This window comes from Chaetodon auriga, chromosome 14 (assembly GCF_051107435.1).
Source record: "Chaetodon auriga isolate fChaAug3 chromosome 14, fChaAug3.hap1, whole genome shotgun sequence".
Lineage (NCBI taxonomy): Eukaryota > Metazoa > Chordata > Actinopteri > Chaetodontiformes > Chaetodontidae > Chaetodon > Chaetodon auriga.
The window spans coordinates 8,086,436-8,110,792 of record NC_135087.1 but is presented as its reverse complement, the minus strand read 5'-3'; the positions used below and the strand labels follow the sequence as shown (position 1 = coordinate 8,110,792).

At 43.6% G+C, this 24,357-nt stretch overlaps 4 protein-coding genes across 4 annotated transcripts; 3 read left to right on the top strand and 1 right to left on the bottom strand.

The window, feature by feature from the left end:
• Positions 1 to 26: 26 nt before the first annotated feature.
• On the bottom strand, positions 27 to 7,186 carry LOC143332098 (programmed cell death protein 10). Its single transcript, XM_076749363.1, has 8 exons — positions 7,063 to 7,186; positions 5,593 to 5,813; positions 5,390 to 5,443; positions 3,302 to 3,419; positions 2,994 to 3,120; positions 2,341 to 2,419; positions 2,155 to 2,237; positions 27 to 874 (listed from the first exon to the last, which is right to left on the bottom strand). The coding sequence occupies exons 2-8, from the start codon at positions 5,680 to 5,682 to the stop codon at positions 793 to 795; spliced, it is 633 nt and encodes a 210-aa protein (XP_076605478.1). The 5' UTR covers positions 5,683 to 5,813; positions 7,063 to 7,186; the 3' UTR covers positions 27 to 792.
• A 2,157-nt stretch (positions 7,187 to 9,343) lies between these two features.
• On the top strand, positions 9,344 to 16,017 carry LOC143331684 (inositol-3-phosphate synthase 1-A-like). The gene is made up of 11 exons (XM_076748796.1): positions 9,344 to 9,544; positions 9,850 to 9,972; positions 10,065 to 10,226; positions 10,871 to 11,000; positions 11,322 to 11,515; positions 11,646 to 11,795; positions 12,439 to 12,654; positions 13,744 to 13,908; positions 14,006 to 14,119; positions 15,031 to 15,248; positions 15,415 to 16,017. Exons 2-11 carry the CDS (start codon positions 9,859 to 9,861, stop codon positions 15,608 to 15,610), a joined length of 1,659 nt encoding a protein of 552 aa, XP_076604911.1. The 5' UTR covers positions 9,344 to 9,544; positions 9,850 to 9,858; the 3' UTR covers positions 15,611 to 16,017.
• A 1,206-nt stretch (positions 16,018 to 17,223) lies between these two features.
• tpgs1 (tubulin polyglutamylase complex subunit 1) lies at positions 17,224 to 19,462 on the top strand. The gene is made up of 2 exons (XM_076748795.1): positions 17,224 to 17,616; positions 17,942 to 19,462. Exons 1-2 carry the CDS (start codon positions 17,279 to 17,281, stop codon positions 18,588 to 18,590), a joined length of 987 nt encoding a protein of 328 aa, XP_076604910.1. The 5' UTR covers positions 17,224 to 17,278; the 3' UTR covers positions 18,591 to 19,462.
• Positions 19,463 to 20,112: 650 nt separating this feature from the next.
• Positions 20,113 to 23,774, top strand: LOC143331682 (uncharacterized). Its single transcript, XM_076748794.1, has 4 exons — positions 20,113 to 20,404; positions 21,307 to 21,855; positions 21,940 to 22,100; positions 22,781 to 23,774. Exons 1-4 carry the CDS (start codon positions 20,240 to 20,242, stop codon positions 23,211 to 23,213), a joined length of 1,308 nt encoding a protein of 435 aa, XP_076604909.1. The 5' UTR covers positions 20,113 to 20,239; the 3' UTR covers positions 23,214 to 23,774.
• The last annotated feature ends 583 nt before the right edge of the window (positions 23,775 to 24,357 follow it).

Sequence of the window (24,357 nt, the reverse complement as noted above, 5' to 3'; positions counted from 1 at the left end):
CACCACACATACTGGACTCGGACACATTTAAAAAAGCATAATCATTTGGAAACTATTTATTGAACATTTGCAACCAGATATCAGTTAAATACAGAACTTTCAATTGTCTCTCTACATCCCCCAACAGCAGGGACTGGCTCCACTTCATTACACTGAGAGGAGGGAATGTTACAGGACTTGGTAAGGCGCACACTGTGCTGGAAGTCATTTGGCTTTCTGTCTTCTGATAATAAAGAGAAACGAAATCTGAGTCTGCCTCTCAAATGTCCGACACCGCTTCCCCTCCTCGCAGCTAGATCCTGTGCGTACAGACCATGGCAAAATGACACAAATAGGAGCCGAGAAGAGAAAACCAGTATAGACAACTGAGACACACTCCTACTGAGTGCGGTCTGAGATGTGTAGCCATGATTGAAAAGCTAAAAGTAAAATGATCAACATGAATATATTAGAAAAATGGCAATTAGTCTTTAATAAACACCTCGCCTCACCTACTCCCAACAAGACCAGGGTTATAAATTAAAACTGTCCAAATAAAATCAATCAACCAGGACTTTGGGCCCATTCAGTTCCATTTCAAGACTGGAAAATCCTCATTGAAAAAAAACAAATGGCACTTTTCAGTCTCTTGAACTGGAATCTAGAATATCAACTTCAATGGAATCGACCCCCAACCCTAAAATCAACTCTTTCTAATTTACATATATGGGTCAGGCGTTCTTCAAGCTTCCACCGTTCTAGCAGTTTCTCCCCACGGGACCGAGGGGGGGGGGACTCTGTGGTCTCTGAGGGCTAGGCCACGGTTTTGAAGGTCTGCAGTATGAGGTTGGTTTGGTGGATGAGCCGGTTTGCACTGATGAAGACATTTATCGCCCTAGGAAGACAAAAAATGACAACTTGAGAAAACAGGCTGGAGAAGCTCATAGACACCGTTTCAACAAATATTTAACTGCTGGGAGGAAACAGAATCTGAAGGTGGAGGAGCTGGTTCTGCAAAGGCCCACCGTGTGGTGGAGAATGGAGCGTGAAGGGTGAGCTGATGATGGCACATACGTACCACGCCAGCAATGACGCTGCTGGCATTCCCATTGAGGACAGAGGTTTCCACAAGGAACTAGTACTCATACTATACTTGTCACGTTAAAGCCAGTTGGTTGCTACCATTACCAACTATTATTTGTCCAATCAGTGACAAATGTGACCAAAATTGCAGGATAGAACATGACAGATTAATCTATTGACACTAGCCAGGAATCATAGTTATATATCGGCTCTTTCGGTGTAGTGCTGCTCGTAGAAGCTGGTATCAGATGAGCGGGGAGGTGCAGAAAACTTCACATACAGGACATGGAAATAACGAATGCTGCTGTCACTCACAAGTCTGCTTCAGGTTACACTGGCTCAGTTTGCAAAGCATTTTGGAAGTTTTCTTCGACCACTCAGTTTGGAGTCTGCATCTGAAAAGCCATCCATTTGGAGGGCTATCTAACCCTTCAAATGGTCTGTCTGATGCAGCCATGTGCAAAACGGAGGGGAAGGGCTGAGGGAGGGGGGGGGCGCTGGGACTGGGCCTCAAAGTCACACAGCAGGTTAGCTGACAAACGACCAGCTGAGTCACTGCGAGCACTCCTGCCTGGAGTCCTTTCTTCTCCTTAAACCTCCGTTACTTTTGATACAGCGGAAGATGATACAACGTAGATGAAGATGATATGAAGATGATAAACAATGGCCTTTGAGGCAAAAGCTGTCAGTTTATTGGCTACCTACCAACACCAATATTCAATGTGTCCTGTAAACTGATCATATTCAGTTTTTGTTGTATGTGCACGACTACTTCCTGGCAGTGACTCCCTACAGCCCTCTCGTCACTGTGAGGATGCCAGGCAACCAGCTGAGACAACAGACTCCCAAAATGTCAAACTGTTCCTTTAAAAATAACTTAAAGGTGCTCAGCAAGAATCAGAAGAGGCATCGAATCAACTGACTGATGAATAATTTCAGCATTCATTTCAGCTGAAAACATGGAAAATGTCCATTTCCAAGAGCTCAACAGTGACATGTCCTGCATACACGCTGCTGACGTTCACGCAGCACCTTTCACAGAAATCATCTGCAGCGCATTGATCAGCTGAAGCATCGTGTGGTTGCACTCACTTTCCGTCTTTGAAGTATGTTTTGAGGGTGTCGCTGAAACTTTTGGAGTATTTCACAAACTCCTTTTTCTGGTGCTCCAGGGCCTTCACAAACAAGCAGAGAATGAAAAAAAGAAGCACAATTTAAAAAAAACAAGGAAAAGGTGAGAATCGTACCCAGGTGTGTGTTTGTGTGTCTGTTACTTACTCTGCGATTCTGGTACTGATATTTCTTAATGACATTGTTGACTGTGTCCAGGAGCTCTTTTATGGCGCTGGCTATGTCTCTGGAGGAAAAACCAATGACAACACAAGTCTGTTACAGCAGAAACTGTTGGATAAATGCCATGAAGTTTGGTGCAGACATTCATTCCTCAAAAGAGCAGAGATATAAGACACATCTGGAGACAACAAATACAACACGACACATCAGCACTTCCCGAGTAGACAGAAGACAAAACAGACAGAGCAGTGGAGGAGACGGAGCTCGACCGCATTGCTGAAACACGTCAGGTCGATAAAATGTAGAGTTTGATAGCACATGGGCGAGTAGGGGTGTGGCAGGCCTGTGATTGGACTGCAGATATTCCCATTGTTTTCAACCAGCTGAGTGTGTGTGTAGGTCAGAGCTAAAGAAACCAGCTGTGGATTACTTCACAGAATGTATTTTACAGGACAGAAGTGGAGAGGTTAAAGTTATTGAAGGCCTGAACTCTGCACCCAATGGGACAGATTAGCATTTGACTCTAATGTGTAAATTACTGGCAATCGATGGTGATGTGTAGATTGCTGTATTTATTTCTAAACCCAGTGTTTTAAAACAGTATTTGTGTGTGTGTGTGTGCGCGCGCTAGCACTCACTTGATCGTCTGTAGGAAGCGTACTCTGTCATTGATCTCATCAGGGATTTTGCTGAGAATGTGTTTCAGAGCTCTGGCCTTCTCATTTAGGTCCTGGAACTCCTGCTCAGGCCGGTCAATCATGAACTCTGCAGAAAAAGGCACATTCCCAGAGACTCCATGATTTACAAAAATGGGCAGGATAGCGCAGAACACCAAGAAACCGGAGACAGGATGGATATATGGCTGTGTCACCTACAATCGTGCATCTCAGAGTGACAAAAGAGCATTTCCACCACATCTCAATGCTTCTTTCTCTCATACACTCACCTTCCACATCATCAGCTGCCATGCGCAGTAGGGATTCGGTGAAGTTGATTTGGACGTTCTTTTTCTCCAAGATCTTCATTATGATGTCTTGAGTCAGGCCAGGGTTCTCCCTCTCCGCCTGACAACAGGGGAGTCGAATTAGGCGAGCAAGGTGAGGAAGAGAAGCGAGCAATTCAAGCTTGAATTACACCAGCCAGCGAGCAGCGGGGGCCATACAGATACCAATCAGTGAGACAAGTGAACAAAAGACCCACAAATGTCACAGTAAAACAGCTGTAAGGCGATCACATCTCCCTTTGGTTTGGATAACAAAAAAGCTGCTTCTGCTTCATTAATATTTCATCTGTGCTCACAGTGAACTCTCCTGCTCATCAGCAGTACAGAGGTAATCTATGGTCACTGTGCTTTTATCATTCCAGTGTAATCACAGCAGTGTAAAGATAAAAAAAAAAAAAAAAAAAAGAGGATCAAGACATTAAAAAAAATCTCATCTGATAACTACAATCAGGTCTCACATCATCATCTCAAATCACACCACCGGTCTGAATTTCAGCCCCTTTGATGTTATCTTAATAGCAGCTGAGTTAATTCATTTGAATGTCAATCATGTAACTCGACATCATGAGCGCCATGTAAAATGAACCCAACAGCCTTTACGTTACTAATAACGACGGTAAGATAAAACATCATGCATCATTCATTTAAAAGAAGTGGGATGAACAAGGTAACACCACAACTCACAAAGCAACAACACAAAACAAAAATTTCTTTTTTTCTTTTTTTTTTTTAGGGAGTCAGCAGCTCACTTGCTGCCCTTCAAGTCTGCACACACAGATTCCCATTGAGGATAACGAGAATTCATTAAAAATACCAGGTGAAACGCAAGATGGGATCATTTATTATCCAAATAATGTATCCAGTTACTGATACAATGGGTCAACAAATTGCTCAGACAATCCTACAGGTTGTAAACAAGCCGACAGTATTACCAGATTATATAATCGCCCTTTATTTGGCTAATAATCCTTCACTGCACAAAAACCAGTAAGAGCACAAAACCATGGCAGGAGCAGGAAGTCAGAGTTGAACTAGGAAGTTGGGCTGAAGCTGCCAGTTTGACAGTTTGTGTTGTAATTTTACAGTTGACCTTTTTTTTCCTCTCTCTTTCAAATACATTTGAGTATTCTGAGGGCATTTTTAAAACCTTACCGTCTATGTTTGATGTCCGATTGGTAGAAATAAAATGATTTGTCAGTATTTGCAACTACTGAGATATTCTATCAGTTCAGTATCAATCAGTTTATTAATGTCTCAAGTGAAAAGTTAAAAAAACTTCTCTGGTTCCAGTTTTTAAAATGTTGCTTTTGTCTTCTAGTAAATTGGGTTTTGGACCATTGGTTAGACAAAACAAGACATCTGATGACACTGGGCTCTGGGAAATTATAATGGGTCTTTTTCGCTATTTGCACCATTTCATAGTTAAATCAACAAAGTAAGAAAAGAATCTGCAAATGAATCAATAAATAAAATAAGTGCTTGTTGCAGTCCTAATTTTTAGAAAATCTCAGCACTTATTTTGGTAAATATAATGTCGCGGCAACAGACAGAAATAGCAGCCGGAGGTATGAAAATAAATCCCTACATGTAATAAACTGTAGTTGTCCTTGAATACTGAGAGAACGCAGTTATTGTTTACTGGAGCCTTTTACTTCAGTTGTTGCAGCACTGTGTGATGCTGGTTTGATTAATTTCCATGTCCTTTAATTTGCATCAGGCAACATGTGGGGTGGCCTTGTTGTTATATCATCTTCAAATTGGAAATTCACAGCTTTGACCACAGTCACAGCCAATGTGCATACATGTTTCTGTCAGTGTCCTCGAGGGACGGGAGGGAATATTGGTTTCAAGCATCAAATGAAAATGTACATTTAGTAACAATGTGTCCATTGAAAAAACAAAACTACAACAAATTTGGGAACTGAGATGCAACATAGATTTAAACCAAAGATATTATGATAAGAAGACGTGAGAGTCATGGACTGATAATATTGTTCTTTTATGTTTCAGGTCATCTGTGCATTGTCCTACCTTTATGAAGGCTGCTCTGAGCGTCTGAGCTGCTGATAGGTTGATCCTCTCCAGCTAATGTAAAGAAACGCACATTATTACCACCAATAATTGACATGTTGGGCCTGTTGCTGTGTCATCTAATCTAAAACTTGCAGGGGTTTCAAATGCAGTTTAACAACACTGACAAACAGACAAACAGTTTACTGACGGTGAAGTTTTACCTCATTGAAAACTGGGTACATCACGGCGTACAGCGTCATGGATACCATGGAGTTAGTCTCCGCTTCATTCTTCATCTCCTCCATTGTCATCCTCCAGGGAGGAGCAGCTCTTGGTGAAAAGGTGAGGAGGAAACTGCAGCTCACACACACTCACACATACACTCACCCACTCACACTCACACACACTCTGAAAACCACACAAGCTCCAGAGTGACAAGAGCCTGGAAGGGGGCAAAAAGAAAGACAACAACAGCTTATTGATAAAGTTTGGTTTGACTTAATATATAGTTTCTTCTGCGACGTCATTATAAAACTCAGTTCCATTCATGCAGTCACGGGTGGCTGCTAACTAGAGGCACATCAATTGCTGACCTCATGTTGCCTGAAAGCGTCTCACAGTGAGATGTGAAATCCACTTGGTACTTGATATTAGCAGATACCCTGAATTCAGGCATTGGAATTGGTATTGGGAGAAAAAAAAAGGTTTGTATGTACTGAGGAGAATGTTTTAAAGTAAAAATGTAAAGTTGTCAGCACTGGCTGATGGATAAACCATGACACCAAACCTGTATTACCACAAAGAAATCTCTGGAATTTCCTTCTTACTTATCTGCCAACACATTCAGTGATAACAATATATCAATACTGAATATCTAAGCTCCTACATGTTCTACTAGGTAACTTTCAAAGAAGCAGGGAGACGTGACTTGTTGGTTTGTCTACCTTGGAGGAGGGGAGTGGCACGATCATACGTTACCTGGTTTGTGACGGCAAGACAAATGAGACCAAACAGCAACTTAAATTAAATGTGTAATAATGTAAGTATTACGAAAGCAAGTAGCAGTCACTACAAGCAAGAACTTGTTCCTATTTATCTGTTTCGATCGTAGACATTACTGTGGCAGAGTAATGTTTGGCAGTGCAGCTCAGTTCTCAGCTATCGACAATTTCACGATAAACATTTGGGCATTCGGCTCGCTTGATCAATTACTTGTGACATTCATAACCGGTCTAAAATATGAGATCTATAGGAAGTTCACTGTTTGTCAGCCACAGTGACGCGATGGCTGACTAACTGGGAAGCTAAACTGACTAGCAAACTGGATGCAGTCAGCCCCAGGTAAGAGCTAGTCAGCTAACTGGACATGGCTAACAAAGTAGCTCATGTACCCGTAACTGAGGTTTACCATTTTATTTGACGTAATACACAATCAAAATCCATTTCCAAATATAAAATCGACTGGATATTGTGACAAATGTATCGCGACCTAGCCGCAGAGATACCTAATTGAGGCCTATGGCCGACCAAATCGATGGTAGCAGACTGCTAGCAGTTAACAGCGAGGCTAATGTGCTAGCTACACTAAATTGGAGATTTGTATTTGCTTACGAGCTAAATCACGTCAACAAACTGCTGAAGGACGTATGTCTAAGTCGGTATATGCGCGTCAAATGTATACTAGTATCTACCTTTGGTCTGACTTCTTAAATGGGTTGGTTTCGCCGTCGATTGCCTTTTAGCTGCTATGTTTTCTTTTACAACTTAAGGCGGAAGTTTTTTAGGACTGGCCTGAGCGACATCTTCCGGACCGTTGCTACGTAAACACACGCCGTCCAATCAGAGGGCGGACAGATACAGCGATTCTTACGTCATATAAAATAGTTATGTTTCTGTTAGTGCAACTCTGATATTTGCACATAATAATTTGGAATGGAAGCCAAAGTCATTCAAGATAGTTAAACCCAGATTTAACTAATATATTATAATATTGTCAAGTATTCTTAGGGTTAGGGGTTAGGGTTAGTCTGAAGTAACTGCTCACCATCACAAACATGAGAATCTCTCCCATCTTCACCGTTCATCACATATGACATAAATGCAGCATAAGATGTTACTGAGTTCCATTATGGGAATTGTGGAGTCGAGTGTTTTAGGATGTTGGCCTGTACCAGAGACTAATAGAGTTTTTTGTTTTTTTTTTGTTTTTTTGACCAATTTGTTTTTAATCTGTGTGTCATAAGTGTCCCAACCTCATGGAAGTGCTCTAAATGTACCCATTTAAAGTCAGTTTTCTAAACCTTTCACAGGTTTGGGTTTTTTGGCTGTCAGTCAGTTGGAGTAAAGAATTTTAAGATGTTAATTTCAGCTTAAAAAAGCTTAATAGAGAATGAAAATGTTAGCTGCAGCCCTAAAACAATAGTAAGATGACCTGCTGTACTGACTGCTTCCTGATTCCTACAGTTTCTTTTGCATCTCTTAGCCAAATTACTTAGGTCATACTAAGTCAAATGAAGAGGAAATGTTACATTTTCACCAACTTTTCCATAAAGCTAACCGAGAGTAACATGTCTTTTCCCCTTATTAACTCATAGCCATCTCTATATCTCCCTATTACAGTCTACACATGTCAAAAGGTCAAGAGTCTAATTTTCTGTCTTTTATTGGAGGAATGTAGAGGTCATCGTCCATGCTGTCAGTTCAGTTGTCTGGTTAGTGTCACTCTGATGGCTCAGAGGAGTGCAGGCTCCACTGCGATGAAGCCTTCAGGCAGAATGTCTAACAGCATACTGGAGATCATCTGGAGAAGCACTCTCAACAAGTAGAAACACAAATAAAGGATTCATTTAATCTAAGCCAGTGTGTCACAAGGTTCATGCTGTTGATATCATCATGAGTGTCCAAGGTTATGTCCCTACTCAAACTAAGCTGGCATTAAGAAGCAAGGCGCTGATGTAAAACAAATTATATTGTTTTAAGGAGGAGTGGGTGATCTATTTCCTGGATGATTAAATGACAGTTCAATTATTTTTTATTTATTTATTTATTTATTTTTTACCCTGTTCGTCTTATTAGAGCAAAACAAAGTGCTAATAGACAATTGTATTTATTTCATTCATTATTCGTCTGATTTAGTTCGGGGTTTTTCATTCTGGTGCTTTGACATCCCTTAAAACAAAAGAGGATATTATTCTAATTGTTGTAATTATTATACCTAATGTGTTTATCACCTTTCATCACCAGCACTGTGCAATATTTAGCCGAGGTACTGTCAAGGTGACAGCTGCTCCCTCCACCTTCCTTCGCTTCCCTTGCTATTTACCTTCATATCAGGCTCCGTTTTGTGTTTTTCTCATATTATCAGTATCATACACTGTCCTCCTCCACCTCCAGGCACATCACCACAGTTAGCGCAGCATGCCTGCAGACACACAGCCCAGTTTTTCATATCAGTAACTCCATAGTTTGTTTTGCACAACACAACAACAGCTGTTTTTTTTGTTGTTGTTGACATCAACATGTTTTTTCTTTAGTTTTTTCTTCCTCCTGCTTTTTACTTTCAGCTCATGTTTTGCTTGTCATATTCTTTGACAACAACAACAACAACAACAACACCAATAATAATAATAATAATAATAATAATAATAATAAGAAGAAGAAGAAGAAGAAGAAGAAGAAGAAGACTGTCCATCAGTCATACAAATTAAACTACAAATATTGATGACCGCATAGATGCCTGATTCCATAAACAGCAAAATAATTCTTTGTTTTATTGAACTGTCAGGCGATTGACAAACAGCCAGATCTCTGAAAATTAATCGATCAAATCATCTCTGTTTTGAAGCAACCTGACTCGCGACCACCGACCCAGCCATTCGCTGCTGTTGCCACGCGGTCCTCAAGCCTCTCCATCCTCGCGCCTTACATAAGAGGGACGGCCCAGCCTCATTGGCACGAGCTGCTGACTACGTCGAGCGAGGGAGGGTAATCAAATTGTGTCGTTAGGCGGGGGAGCAGGGGATAGATCGTCACCACCCGGCACTTTTAGACGGAAAGGACTGGAAACTTCCATCCGCACAGGCGAAGGACTGTCCGCGAGGCACACCGGGACCGGCTTCATTTGAGCGTTGAGTTAACTCACGAACATCTTTACCCTTGAAGTGGAAAGAAAAGGTGAGGATGTTTCCGGGTTTCATCTTGGTTCATACGCGCGTGCCATTCATTTAGTAGCACACCTGTTTCTCCGTTTATAACTGGCATAAATGGCTCAAGATGGTCTGACGGGAATTACCGAGAATAATTTTACAGTTTGGTCCCGTCAGGGAGGCGTAAAACAGCGGAGTTAACTCATCCCTTCGCTTTTTCGACAGGCCACGCCGGTGGCTTCAGTTAGTTGTGACGTGTTGAGGAAATGCAGCGTTACTCATCCACGCACATAGAAACAAACCCTCTGTTGTTCGTCTCCCATCTCTTTGCAGACTGCAGCCATGTCCGTGAACATTCATGTCAACAGCCCTAATGTGAAGTACACAGATGCACACATTATTGCTCAGTACTCCTACCAGACCGCATCCGTTCACATGGAGGCCAACAGACTCACGGTAACAGGACTTTTCTTACATTCTTGTGTGCACACGTGCAGCTGGAAGTTATGCGTCCCCTGTACAGTAACTTTACTCCATGTGGGGAACAGGTGAACCCCCGCACCACCGAGATGACATTCCGCACTGAGAGGCGTGTGCCCCGGCTGGGTGTGATGCTGGTGGGCTGGGGAGGCAACAACGGGACCACGGTCACAGCAGCTGTACTGGCCAACAAGCTGGGTCTCACCTGGAGGACCAAGACCGGAGTGAAGGTGAGCGGAGTGACACAAATCAGCTGCTGGTTTGCATTCATTTCAGTGGGCAGGGACTTGATATGAGATGGTTGGGCAATAATAGGTCTATCTGTCTCAAACAGCTTTCTGTAAGTTGATTTCCACAGTGCACTGAAATGAATGCAAACCGCCGGCTGCCTGGAGGGAAGAAAAGTCAAAAAGCTACTGGCTAGCTTGGAAAATGCAGTTAGGCAGCTAAAACATGCAAACACCACAACGATTCTTCTTTCAATAAAGTGCTAATAAAGTCCTATATGGTGAATGAACTCTCTATGAGCAGACCACGATTGGATGTGAAAAGCTACCGCGAGGCTACCACGAGGGGGCTAACAGAAACTGCTTGTCTTATTCAATAAAGGTAGCCCCTGTACGTCCCCTGATACAGTGGTAGGGACTCATTATAAGCTGGTTATGCTGACATGTTCAACAGAGTGTTAAGGGCTTAACTGATTCTGGTTGTGGGGATTTCCCCTTACATGGACATACATTTTTACCTCTGTGAGCTGCTTCCATTTCGGCTGTTTCGTCATAGGATTTAATGCACTTGTAATAAGCCTTAAATCTGATCCTTAAAGGGAATGAAATCACAGTGTTTCTCTTCTTTCTCTGCCACATTCCCACAGAAAGCAAACTACTTCGGCTCCCTCCTGCAGGCGTCTACTGTTTGTCTGGGATCAGGGCTGGAGGGCGAGGTCAACGTGCCCTTCCGTGACCTCCTTCCCATGGTGCACCCTAACGATATAGTGTTTGACGGTACGAACAATTTCAGATAGTCTTCTCAAGGTCTAACTGCTGACACAGAGATGGAAAAGTGTGTGTATGTGAGAGGGCACGTGAGGTAACAGCAGGGAAAAACTGACCCCAGGGCAGCTTCAGAGGCCCTTCATGAGGTGAAGATGGTCAGAGATTTGCCTAAGGGAAGACTTTTAACAGGCAGCCTATTTATAGAGCTGCTACGGTCTATTTTAAGATGAAATTGATGACCCAAAAAGGTCAGCCTCTGCTCTTTTAGTCCTGGAAAATGAGAGAGCTCTCAGGATGCAGCACATTTTTTAACTTGAGATGTGTCTTCAGGCTGGGATATCTCCTCGATGGATCTTGGCAGCGCGATGGAGAGAGCTCAGGTGCTTGACTGGTCATTACAGGAGCAGCTGCGACCGTACATGAGCCGCATGAAACCCAGACCGTCCATCTATGTCCCAGAATTCATCGCCGCAAACCAAGAGAGTCGGGCGGACAACGTCCTCACTGGGACCATGGCAGAGCAGGTGATGCTTGGTCTACTCACCAGCAGATTTACGAGCGCTGACGTCTCTTCTCCAGCAGTGCATTCTGCTTTAGATCTAGTTGTTTCATGTTTAATTCTTAATCTAACCAAAAGAGCAAATGGTCTTCCAGGTGGAGCAGATCAGAGCTGACATAAGGGACTTCCATCAGTCGAGCGGGGTGGACAAAGTCATCGTGCTGTGGACCGCCAACACTGAGCGCTTCTGTGATATCATACCGGGGGTCAACGACAGCGCGAAGAACCTGCTGGCTGCAATCCAGGTGAAAGCAGGAGCTGTGAAGAAAGTTTAGTTAGAAAACTTCCAGTTTGATGAAACTTTGAAGTGCCAGATCTAAGGGTGCAAACCCGTGCGTTTGTGTCAGCAGAGATCCAGCATGAAAGGCTTGAACTGTCGTTGAAACCAACCTAAATTGTGTTGGTGTCCGATGGTCATGAATCACCCGTTCGACTTTAATTTCCTCCTAATGCCGAGGACCAAACAGTAATCCTCCATCACATTTGGTGATTAATAAAGCTGAGAGGATGAAAAGATTAGCTCTCCTAACACTTCACTGTGGATTTGTGGATGAAATGCCATAATGAGCAGCTATTCCTTTTTATATCAGATCTGGGGAAGAAAATTATGATTTGCCCCTCACGGGTTAGTTTTTATTTCATCTCCTGTCTTCAGTGTGCTTGTACCACAGTCGGCAACGATAATGGTCTATTTCACAGACTTATGATCTTCAGCAAACAGCTCAATTTTAGATAGGAATGAGGTCGACAATAGAGTTGTGCGACAGAGATGATGTTAGGAGAGTCTCGGGGGAAATGCAGCCTTGTGAGTCAAGCTTTCTTCGTCAGTGTAAGATCATGATTTACTCAGCCATTATCTCTCTTTTTTTCCCCCCTTACATCCATTAGGCTGGAGCAGAGGTTTCTCCCTCCACTCTGTTTGCAGTGGCCAGCATACTGGAGGGTTGCGCCTATATCAACGGCTCCCCACAGAACACTTTCGTACCAGGAGCCGTGGAGCTGGCCGTGCAGAGAGGGGTCTTCATTGGAGGAGATGATTTCAAATCTGGTCAGACCAAGATCAAGTCTGTGCTGGTGGACTTTCTGGTCAGCGCAGGTATCAAGGTGAGAAAAAGGATGCAAGGAAGACTGACGACTAATGTTGTTGATGGGAGTCAATGATTTGAGAATGACGTTTCCAATCTAACACCAGAATTAAAGTGACATAACTTTATTTACACAGCCTAAAAATACAAATCTGCCTCGGAGGCGTTTACAATCTGTACATCATACAACGCCTTCTATCCTTAGGCTACATCCACACTATTCTGCTTTTGTTTTAAAACATATCTTAAAAGGAAAACTCTCTGTCCTTTTAGCACCGTACACGCCTGAACACACATGTCACGTGACCATTCATGTACACATGCATAAGCCGGTGTTTGCCTCCTGCACATGTGGGCAGTAGTAGCATGATAAAATACAGAATTGAACTGCACAACGGCTGCTAGCAGAGACAACAAGGTCAGCAATGCCTGTAATTTGTTATCCAACAAGGCCCACAGAAGTATACAGCCTGATGTTGTCTCATGTCTCTTTGGAAAATGGGTCACATGACAGGAGTGTGACAAATCAGGGGAGGACACATGACTGACAACAAACAATCCCGAGTTGTCAAACTAAAAGGAGTCAACAGAGTTTCCGAAAGTCTTAGTGTTAGTGGACACTTTGCATAAATGTAGCAAAAGTTTGAAACAAGAACATATTAGTGTGGATGCAGCCCGAAGATGCTTTGTTAATTTAAGTACAAACCAGGGGAAAAAAGGAAGAAGCAGGAAGGTCAACAATGTGATTGTCCGTCCAGATAATATGAAAATAACACGAAAGCCACTGTGGAACTCCTCATTCTGTCTAATTGTTGGACCAGAGCTGGGGTTCTAAGTAGGCCACAGTGTTCCTGTGTGGACTAAGCACCTAACGTTAAAGGGGGTGATTAAATTGATGCACTGCAGCCACTGACTCGTTATGTCTGATGTAACACTGCATTGTGTCGTATTTGTTTTGTGGTTTGGCGAAATGTTGTGTTTTGTTATGAATTTCAGATGAATGTTCCGATAGTGACGTGAAATTGAATCAAAGTGACGGATACAAAGTTACAGTGGCACACATTTCCTGAACAAAGAGATTTTAATAAGCTCCTCTCCCCCTTCACAGCCGACCTCCATTGTCAGCTACAATCATCTCGGCAACAACGACGGGAAGAACCTGTCGGCTCCGCAGCAGTTCCGCTCCAAAGAGATCTCCAAGAGCAACGTGGTGGATGACATGGTCCAGTCAAACCCCATTTTATACCAGCCTGGAGAAAAGCCCGACCACTGTGTGAGCGACTCAGACGCAGAAACGTACTGATCTCCGTGTGGATGTTTACAGAAAACACCTGATCGGACTCATTAACCGTCTCTGTGTGTTATTTCAGGTGGTGATTAAGTATGTCCCCTATGTGGGAGACAGCAAGCGTGCCATGGACGAGTACACTTCTGAGATAATGATGGGAGGGACCAATACGATCGCGCTGCACAACACCTGTGAGGTCAGTGTTTCTGCCGAACATGCAGCTGAAAAAGGCCAATCCAGCATATTTGAACAATCTCCAGCGTGAGAGTTCAAAATGCTAATTGCTGGCCAAACGCGGTGTTCAGGGCTATTCTTCTTCAGCTGACTGTGGTTGTGGAGGAGGAGGAGGAGGCTCAGGAGTGCCAGAGCTTACTGCTAATCCCTCTTAACAAGTCTTGGAGATAATTTAAAGAGACATCTTCAGGTCATTGACATAGTTGTTTCATGGTTTACTGGCATTGCTGCTTTAGCCCGCCCACCACCATTCATGCACACAAAATAGCATCTCTGCTGCTTATGTTTACCCACTTAATCTGTGTCAGACTGCATTAATGTGGATGATGTTATTACAACATGCAGTCAAATAATCTTATTTATTAACTAGACCTAAGGCTGCGATGTGTTGATTTTGCATTGACATGAATGGGCTGAAGACAACAGATCGCAGGGCCGTGGAAAAAAAAAAAAAAAAAAAAGATTATTTAAGTAATTTTAAAAGATTCTGCCATCACACAAAATGCTGCATGTAGTTACTTTAAGTAGGAGTGAAAAAATGAGCATTTCAGATGTAATTTCAGAGCAGATAAATGCAGATTTGCAACTAAAGTTCACCTAAAGAGGATCCAACAACACAAACACAAACACTTGAAGCTATGCATCACTGTATCTTTACATTAAAGCTTTTCTCTGTAGAATTTGGAAATGTCTGATTTGGTGACTGCTGCTGGTGTCATTAAACAAAGACGCTGCTATTAGTGTAGCTACAGTTCTTGTATGTGTGAGGAACTACAGTATTCTGACTTCTCTGTCATCACAGATGTCTTAAGCCGTTCGCCTCTCCCTCTGTTACACCATTATACTTACATCATCTTTCTGTCTTTGCAACAGGACTCTCTGCTAGCCAGCCCCATCATCCTGGACCTGGTGATCCTGACGGAGCTTTGCCAGCGTGTGACTGTCCGGCCCCAGGGGGAGGAAGACTTCCAGTCCTTCCACAGTGTCTTAGCACTACTCTCGTTCCTCTGCAAGGCCCCCCTGGTCCCATCGGGGACCCCGATCGTGAACGCCTTCTTCCGCCAGAGGGCCTGCATAGAAAACATCATGAGGTTTGAACAAGACTGTAGTTTCTTTTCCACACAGTTTCCCCAAAGGTTGCATTGTCCATTCAACAGAAAATTATGCTTTAAGGACTCTTTTATACACATTGGTACAGTCCTTGTGTTTCATTTAGTGACAGAAGTTGACTGCAGTCTCCCTCTTTGTCTTTTTCAGGGCGTGCCTCGGCCTTCCTCCTCAGAACCACATGCTGCTGGAGCACAAGCTGCAGAGAGACTTCCTGCCTCCACATTCGACCCCCATCAGTGACAACGTGGCTGCTTTGAAAAAAGCTGCCCTTACCAACGGGAACCATATACCCCCAACAAATGGCGTCTGTGCACATGGCAATGGCATAACATATGCATTATGACCGCAAATACAACACTACAGGCCAAGATAGACCTGAAAGATAAACCTAATACCTTTGTGTAAAAAGACCAAAGGCCCTCACTGATCAAGCTGTCATTGTGAAACAGAAGTTTAAGCACACTGGTTTGGAGAGTCAACTTGAAATTTATGAAACATATTTAAAATCATAGGTATTTTTTAGCAAGTCTTGGCCTATTAAAAATCAGTGTAGTGCTGCAACATTTGCATATCCTACATGCAGTTGTGTCATTTATAGTTACTGAGCATCTACAGAGGCCATTGTGAAGCCCCAAGACTGCAATAATCAAGGCAGGCTATTTTGTTAAAATATGTTTCATATTTTTGTTGCTGTTCAGGATTAACCATGTATTGATTATTTTAAAAAGTAAATGCTGCATTTTTGTTTTCTTCATGGTGGTTGGATCCTTATTTAAGTAGTTTTCCATGTGTCATGCAAATGTAAAATACAGTTGTACAGTATAGTTCTCAGAAATGGTTCCATGTGTTTAACAAGCGTATGTGACACTGATCTCGTAGCTATGGAAATGAAATCGCTGAACTGCTGTTTATGGTCTTTGAATATACTGTACATTAGCTTAGTGAATGAGGGGCATCTCCTGAACTCGCTGTATTTTGTGTTATTGTGTGTCACTGCCTTTTTTGTCACCATCCATATGTTGTTGTTTGAAACTATGGTTTTGACCATTTTGTGAAAGAATAACACGGGCTATTTATATACAGTAAATGTTTAAGTAATGTTTGAACTTCATATATCTGAGGTATGAATTATTGTTTGTCTCTGTCTCTAAATTCAAATGTACTTCATTTGTGTAAATGGTTAATAGCCGTTGTTGCAGAAGGAAGTATATGAAACACCATACAACAAACACAGCAATGTGAAAGAAGAACATGTAAATCCGGTGTCTTTTAATCAATAGCAGATATCAGTCGAGTGAGTCTCTCTTCTGTGTTTAAGCGCACACTGAACATTACAAAACTGTCAAGATGGCACTCAATGTCTGGTTATTTTGATGGTATATTTAGGCAACGATCTGGCTCTGTTTAGACTTATACTGTATCTGCACTAGTCTATAAGTATAAAAGTCTGTCAAATATATAATTGGCTTTTTTTTTTAATCTTAATAAAAAAGAACAAAACGGTCGAGTGAGACAAGGCTAGATCATCAAAGCATCCAATAATTTAAAAATTTGACTTTTCAGAGTTTTCAGTTTTGTGTTTATTCTATGTTTTTAATTGAATGTGTTTTAATACACAACAGCGTTTGGGCCAGGTATTAATTTAGCATCGAAAACCTCAAATTCACAGTGATACGTGGAGTGACAGTCACGGGAACGTCCTGTGTCTCAGCAGGTCATTTGTGCTCGGCGGACCCCGCCATATTGTTTTTGGTCTGGCATTTGCGCACGCGCGTCAGACAGCGTCCCTAGCAACCAGACCGAGGGGAGTGATGGCTGTTATTGGGATTTCTAGACAAGTCTTTGGTTTTGGGGCTTGTCAGCCGTAAAAAGCCGGATGATTTTGCGACGTTTTCTTGCGATGCAGATAAACAGTATAAACCGACAGGTATAAAATGCTCCATTTCCTGTCTGCCGACCGTAGCGTCAGTCACTTCCGCTGTTGTTGCTGGGACACGAGACGTCATCAGCAATGGCGGACAAGGAGAAGCGCCGGTCCGGGGCTACTCCTCCAGGGATGCTCGAGGGCAAAGCCACCAAGTCGGACAGCGACAGGGAGTTTTTGTCGCAGGCTGGGGTGGGAGAGCTGCTCCGCGGAGCCATCCTAAAGATGGTCGAGGCCAGGTCCGATGATCCCATCGGGTTCCTGGCAGACCACTTCTGCCACCTCGCCTCCGTGACGGAGACCGGCACATCTGGATGCGGCGACGGGGATCAGTTGAGCAACAGCCCGCTGAGCGCAGGCGCGCAGGAGCAGCAGCATCTCAACCGGGCGCTGTGGCACCTGCGGCTGGCGCACCATTCCCAGAGGTCTGGCTTCATTTCTCAATATTATCCGAATAGAAGCTGTGATCAAACTTCATGTGGACAGACTGTGTGTTGATAGCCTGTGTGTTCAACATAGGTTGGATTGATGGTATTATCTGAGTTTGGAAACTGTATTGAAAAACTGTCTGATCGTCCTCCCCCTGATTATGAACATTTACCTCCTGCCAATAATACAGTGAAGCCCATTATTAAGCCAACACTGATGCTGATATTAAAACTGTAAGGTGAAATATAATTAAAAGAATTCCATCTAACTGACCAAACTAACTGACCAATCATTTGCTTTCTTTTACTCCACTGAACTCAGATCTGCCTTCAGCAACAACGTCCGTGTGGCCTACGACCTTCTGAACCTCACTGGCTCCCGCAGACGTCCAGGTGAGCTCCCTGAGGGCCCTGATGGCTCCTGCACTGACAGCCCGACAGGAGGAGGAGGAGTGAGAGGAGGCCTCTACACACAGACTCTGCAGTGCCTGTGCAGTGAAGGCGGAGTCCCTGCCTCCACCTCCGCCCCGCTCCTCCGACGTCTCCATTGCCAAGACCATGAGGCCGTCCCTTATGATGTCTTCCGCCACGGCGTGCTCACATGTGCGGTTTTCTCAGACTACATCCGGCAGGCTCAGAGGCTTTACGCTGAAGTGTGCTGCCCGGATGAAGGGCCTGCCTCTCGGGCACTGTGCCTGGCCGTGCTGGGGACCTTAAAGGAGGCCCTGGAGACTTCCCAAGGCTGTGATGCAAACTGTTGTGCCAATGCTAATACTAAAGCTAATTCCTGTCTGGAGGCTAACATCAAGGCAATACGCTACCTGGAGGCCAGTGCCAAGATCTCTCCATACAAGGTAGCTCAGGCCATTGCCGGAGCACAGACACGGGGCCCCGGTGGTAATATGGACGCAAAGGAGTTTGAGAACGCAGCAGCAGAGCTGTTTATCACTCGGGTGAAAGTTGTGTCTTAGGTCTCTTGTGTGTTTTCTCATAATTTCTGAATGTTCAGCTACCCAACGTATATCCTTCTGTGTGCTGTACCTTCTGTAACCTCTAACCTGCTGTTGCCTAAATTACAAATAGCTACTGAACACCTAAATAACAAGAAGTAAAAAAAAAAAGCACTCACAGATACACTAACCCAATAATTCCATTGTTTGGAAGATTAACACTAATTGTGAAACATATTGCTTGATGTCTGTTATTGTGCTCACTGACGTGTAAGAGACATCTGCTGTGACTAAGCAAGCAGCGCTGTGTGAAGGACAGTGAGTTCCTCTCATAGACTAAATGCATTCCTGCAGATCCGTATACATCCTGACAGTTCTCATTGTTGTTTTGCCTTTGCTGTGAATTGCTCCGATTAGAAAGCAGCACTCTGTACTGATCCGGATATAACGCAATCCACCGCAACAACCCTGCAATGAATGCTCCTTTCTTTAACTTATCACTTTCATGTTTTGTTCAGAGGATTGTTGATCAAACTCACACATTTCACACATTTTGGAGGCTGCACTTTGTGATGCCGTTGAATTGTATTGCATCATATTGAAGTGTTTCTAATGTTCTGGTGAACCATCTGCTAGGAACAGTTACCCAGTTTGACACCAGCCACTCTCATATGTCGTCCTGATGAAGGCGCTGTAGCAGAAAACATTTGAGGAATAAACATGGATTAGAGGAGAAAAGTTGTGCACGTTGACGTTCACTCGTTTATCTCAATTCTGCCAAAGAGAGTCCACAGAGAGAAACGCTGATAAGTTGGAGCAAAATAACAAAGCCTGCAGACAGTTGAAAAAAAAACAAAACAAAGATAATAAAGAATAAAAGAGTTTGTAATTCTCTTCTGTTTATCCTGGACTCACTGACGCATGAGCGCATCCTCATACAAGGTCCAAACACCAAGGACAGTCCAAGCAGGTCAGAATTGTCTACCAGCACTAGTCCCGAAATGAAGAGAAGATTCTGGGTTAATGGTCAAGAAAAAAACACTGAGAGACGTACAGTTCCTCAAGAAAAAGACAGAGAGCCTAAAAAGAGAAAATGAGCAAGGCTAAAGCAAAGACTAAAAAGTACAACACTGGCATCCAAAATGTAGTGGAGTGAAAGTATAAAGTAAAGTAAAGTAAAAGTAATCTTTAAAAGTGTTTTTCTTTTCTTCATTGACTCACAAAATATGAACAGGAGGATACAAGATACACAATTAGTACAATTAATTAGCAAACAAGTGAGTCATAAACACCATTACTATCCTTCCATTTTCATTGTTCTGTCACAGCACAGCAAAGATAACATGCAATGTTACAGAAATTGTAGATTAATATTACAATTTTCAGTCATAAATGAGGGGGAAAAAAATGAGTAATTGTACTTTCTACCAGTAGAAATGTACCTCATCTTAATGCAGCGTTCTTTCAGTCGCTTCTCAGTTTCAGCCACTAGATGGCAGCACCACTCTGCCCAGACACAAGAGGGAGGAGGCGGAAGTAAACCACACCAGCTAGCGGCGGCCGTTGAGATGATGGTATCCGCCGTCACACCTGAACTCCTCTGTTTACATCACGCTCGTTATCCTGATACCTAATGTCTGGCGCGCTGCCTGCCGGTTGAACTCGTCAAAATGGAGGAAGAGGGGCAGCTGCGGTCTTTCATGTTCCTCATGACTTACATGCTGCTGAAGCGCAGGAGAGACATTAACAACGCCGACATTCAGAGGCGCCATGAGATCCAGCGACGCATCAGACACCGGCAGTACTTCTTCCAGAGACAGAGGAGGATGCTCATGGTCAGTTCCACGATGCTGTTTATTACATTAACATGTCACACTGGCTGTACTCTGTTTTATATAGTCCTGGACGAAGTACTCTACTTCAGTAAAAGTAGCAAAACCACAGTGAAAAAACACTTTCTTACAGGTGAAATTCGTGCTTTCAGATTTTTACTTAATTGAAAGTACAGAAGTAAAGAAGCAGTAAAAATTTTCCTTACGCAGAGAATAATCTATATCTAAAAATACGCCATAATTTGTTAATTATGTTTTGTGTTACTGATACGAATATGCAACTCGTGACTGAAGGTATCGAATAAATGTTGATAAGTAAAAGTACAACTATCATCACAAAGAGAAAAATAAGAACTGACAGCCCAAAATCACAGATTGTTTGGCATTTTCTCAAGAAATTTTGACTGAAATTAATAATAGATTATCAAAATTGTTGCAGATTAATTTTCTGTCAATTCACTCATTGACTAATTGTGCAACCCTGAGCATAAAATACCCGAAAAGCTTTGGCTTTAAATAGAACAGACCCATTTAAAGGTGGGGTGAGTCACTCTGGAGAAAGATTGCTGATATTTGCTGAATTTGAAACTCAGTGAGCGACAGGTGGCCTTCATGCTCATGCACATGCACAGGACAAGGAGATGGAAAATCTGGCATGCTGATGGGAAAGCATCGCGAAGAAGGAGAGATGGAAATATCAACGGATTTGCTCCAGAATGACTCACCTCACCTTCAAGAGGAAGAGCATGGCAAATTCTGCAGACTAAAATAGCAGATAGATCTTTCCAAAAACCTCTAAAGCACTGACAAAATAAATGAGTCATAGTCTCAGCAGAGCCACAGACTCAATGGTTTTAATAAGTTATGTGATTTAAAGGAAGTCTTATTATTGATCACCTCCCCAGATGATGATAGCGGGAGGCATCCGCTCCAACGTCCGCATCCGCACACGCCCCTGGACCACCACTCCGAGCACCGATTGGTGGGAGCGGGTGGTGATGACTGAATTCCAGCCGTCTGATTGGCTGGACAAGTTCCGCATGAGCAGGGAGACGTTCTTCTACCTCTGTGACAAGCTGAGGCCTCGTCTGGCTCGTCAGGACACCAGCTTCCGCCTGGCGCTGCCGGTGGAGAAACGTGTCGCAGTGGCTCTGTGGCGCCTGGCGTCCAACATCGAATACCGCACCATCAGCACCCTGTTCGGTGTGGGGAAGTCCACCGTGTGCAGGTGTGTCAGAGACATGTGCCACGCCATCGTGGCGCTCCTCAGCTCCATCTACCTGCGCTCCCCCAACGAGCAGGAACTGGAGGATTCAGCCCAGCTCTTCCTGTCCCATCATGGCTTCCCTCACTGCGTGGCTGCCATATCAACGCTACACACAGCTATCATCACCCCGTCCAACAACGTGTCTGACTACGCCAACCCCGCCGGCTGGCTCTCAGTGCTGTCTCAGGTAGAGGTGCTGCTGCAGATACTCGCTAGTTGTTGTGCATCAGATTTTGAGTTCTTACCTCTGTCTGTCTCCTCTGTGTTTCAGGTCGCCGTTAGTGGCCGGGGGCAGTTCTGGGATGTGTGTGCCAGTTTCCCAGGTGGGACAGACCCAGGTGACATCTTACAGAACTCATCACTGTGGGCCACAGCTGCAGAGGGCGGACTGTCGCCTGAGCCGCCACCTGTCTTCATGGGAAAACCGCTCAGGTGAAGTGAAAGCAAACAGCATGACGGTTGAGTCAGGAGCCAAGTCGTACGTATCCACTGTATCTTTGAGTTTGAGACTTTCAGCCTAAATTAAATCTCCAGAGTTGATCAAGAACTGAAAAGCCGATTTCATGATAGAGAGGGAAGGACTGACATACAGACACCGTGTGACACGCACACGCAGACTGCTGATAGATATTATGTCCATTTCATTTGATGTTGAAGTCGGAAGTTGTGCTGTAGCTGCATCCTTTTTCTCATTTGTAAAGCCACTGAGTTTGACACAGAATAAATCTTCAGGAGCAAGTAGCTCCACTTCAGAGGTTTACTATGAAAGAAGTAAAAACTTACAGGTTAATAATAATAAAATCTGTCCTGCTTCACACACTAATTAACTCCATCTGAGAGCTGTTGGCCATGATGTAATCAATGGAAGTAAAGGAGAATCCCAGAAAAGTACATTTTAACTACCACAACGTTAACATTTCAGAACACGTAAAAATATCACACAGCAGTAAAGAGTTTCAAAATATAATAATTAACATTATGCTCTTGGACCGTGTCATAAATACACGTGTCATAAAGGTTACTGCTGCTGGGTGATTTTGTGGCTCCGCTCAATGTTACAGTGCTGGTAGGACATCAAGTATAACTGACTGAAAACCATCTGTTGTGTGTAGGTATGTGCTGCTCGGGGAGGCCTGCTACCCTCTCCAGAGCTGGCTAATGAAGGCCTATCCTGAGGAAAAGGGCAGGAGGGCCAGCCACACAGCACTGACGGAGCCCCAGCGGCTCTTTAATCGGCGGCTCAGCAGGGCGCTGCGCGTGTCTGAGGAGGCGCTGCTGAGGCTGAGGGCGCGCTGGCAGTGTCTGAGCAAGAGGAACGACTGCGGACTGGACGTGGTGCCCACCATGATTCTCGCCTGCTGCATTCTGCACAACATGTGCGAGTCCCACGGGGACGCCTTCAAGGCGGAGTGGCAGGGGGAGGTGGCCGAGGCGGAGAGCCCACAGCCCAGCCACAAGCAGCTCCTCTCAACCAGCACGGACCAAAGTCATGGCGAGGAGGTCCGACACCTCCTCTGTGACTATTTTGAACAGCAGAACAATTGAAATCCTCATAAACATTTGTAGCTATACTCTGTTAACATGTATCTCTATGTTAACAGTAATCATGCATGCTAAAACGTGCCATTGTCAGCACTGATCTCAAAGCATAGTTGAACCTAAAGCGGACATAGATGAAGTAAAGCTTAGGCGGATTGAGAATAAGCTAAGTCTGACAATGTAGATCTGTGCCTGACATACTAAGTCTGAGATTTCAGCAGGAACATGTCTTTATTTTGGTGCTCCAATGTGGCAAATCTTCACATTTTGTCTTACTAGTGGTAAAGCAAATTTGTATTTTTCCCATTTTTTTTCATCAAACATTTGTTTTTTATTGTATTAGAAGCATCACAGTCTGAAGGGACTGCTGGTATGCCTTCATACCTTTTCATGACACTGTGCTCATTTATTTTGTTTCGGATCTTTTTATGTAGTGCATCACTGCATAAAGATTCCAGTTTAAAGTGAGTCTGATGTGAAAGGTTTTATCTTCTCTTTGATGCTGTGTTGTAACCAGCGTGTAATGGAAAACATTTGCTACACAGTATTAAAACAGTTACTCTGTGAGTTATATGTGGTTAAAAATAAACCTTTAAGAGTCAAAACACAGTAAAAGATAGAGGTGGATAGAGACATGGATTGAGATGAGACAGCTCAGTGTTGATGGAGATGCAGATGCAGAACCCACACAGTTCTCAATGCCAAACCTCCTCCTTTGCTTCCTGGAGTTGATGAATGAATACAGTGAACAGCTCGTACATGCAGGTGCGCGCTGCGGCCACGAGATGTCGCTGCTATCACAGCTCACGTCCACCACAGTCATCGCTATTCAGTCTAATGCTGCTCTCATTATACTGCAGGTTATTGATGAAGTGATGGAGATTATCTACTAATTCTGTCTTGACGATCAGGTACCATGATGCACCACACTTTGACAGATCTTGCTCAGCTGTGCAGCATACAGGCAGCATATGGTGGATTGTTTTATTGTTTTTGCAATGATCTCACATGCATTACCTTAGGGCATATAAAAACTAAAAAAAACACCTCTTCCTAATTCAAACATATAGGGTTTTTTTTTTTTTTTTTTTTGTCATCTTCTCATCGACCTAACTTGTTCGCCCACGGTCAGATCCCACCACAAGGACCC

Bases quoted from the DNA above. Each gene is read 5' to 3' on its own strand.
- LOC143332098 (XM_076749363.1), bottom strand. From the start codon at position 5,682: ATGACAATGGAGGAGATGAAGAATGAAGCGGAGACTAACTCCATGGTA. The intron at 2,238-2,340 runs GTAAGTAACAGA...TTGTTTGTGAAG, and splicing joins ATCAGTACCAGAATCGCAGA to GCCCTGGAGCACCAGAAAAA. The intron at 875-2,154 runs GTGAGTGCAACC...TTGTCTTCCTAG, and splicing joins ACATACTTCAAAGACGGAAA to GGCGATAAATGTCTTCATCA.
- LOC143331684 (XM_076748796.1), top strand. From the start codon at position 9,859: ATGTCCGTGAACATTCATGTCAACAGCCCTAATGTGAAGTACACAGAT. The intron at 10,227-10,870 runs GTGAGCGGAGTG...ACATTCCCACAG, and splicing joins GGACCAAGACCGGAGTGAAG to AAAGCAAACTACTTCGGCTC. The intron at 11,516-11,645 runs GTGATGCTTGGT...ATGGTCTTCCAG, and splicing joins CTGGGACCATGGCAGAGCAG to GTGGAGCAGATCAGAGCTGA.
- tpgs1 (XM_076748795.1), top strand. From the start codon at position 17,279: ATGGCGGACAAGGAGAAGCGCCGGTCCGGGGCTACTCCTCCAGGGATG. The intron at 17,617-17,941 runs GTCTGGCTTCAT...CACTGAACTCAG, and splicing joins CTGGCGCACCATTCCCAGAG to ATCTGCCTTCAGCAACAACG.
- LOC143331682 (XM_076748794.1), top strand. From the start codon at position 20,240: ATGGAGGAAGAGGGGCAGCTGCGGTCTTTCATGTTCCTCATGACTTAC. The intron at 20,405-21,306 runs GTCAGTTCCACG...TCACCTCCCCAG, and splicing joins GACAGAGGAGGATGCTCATG to ATGATGATAGCGGGAGGCAT. The intron at 22,101-22,780 runs GTGAAGTGAAAG...TGTTGTGTGTAG, and splicing joins TTCATGGGAAAACCGCTCAG to GTATGTGCTGCTCGGGGAGG.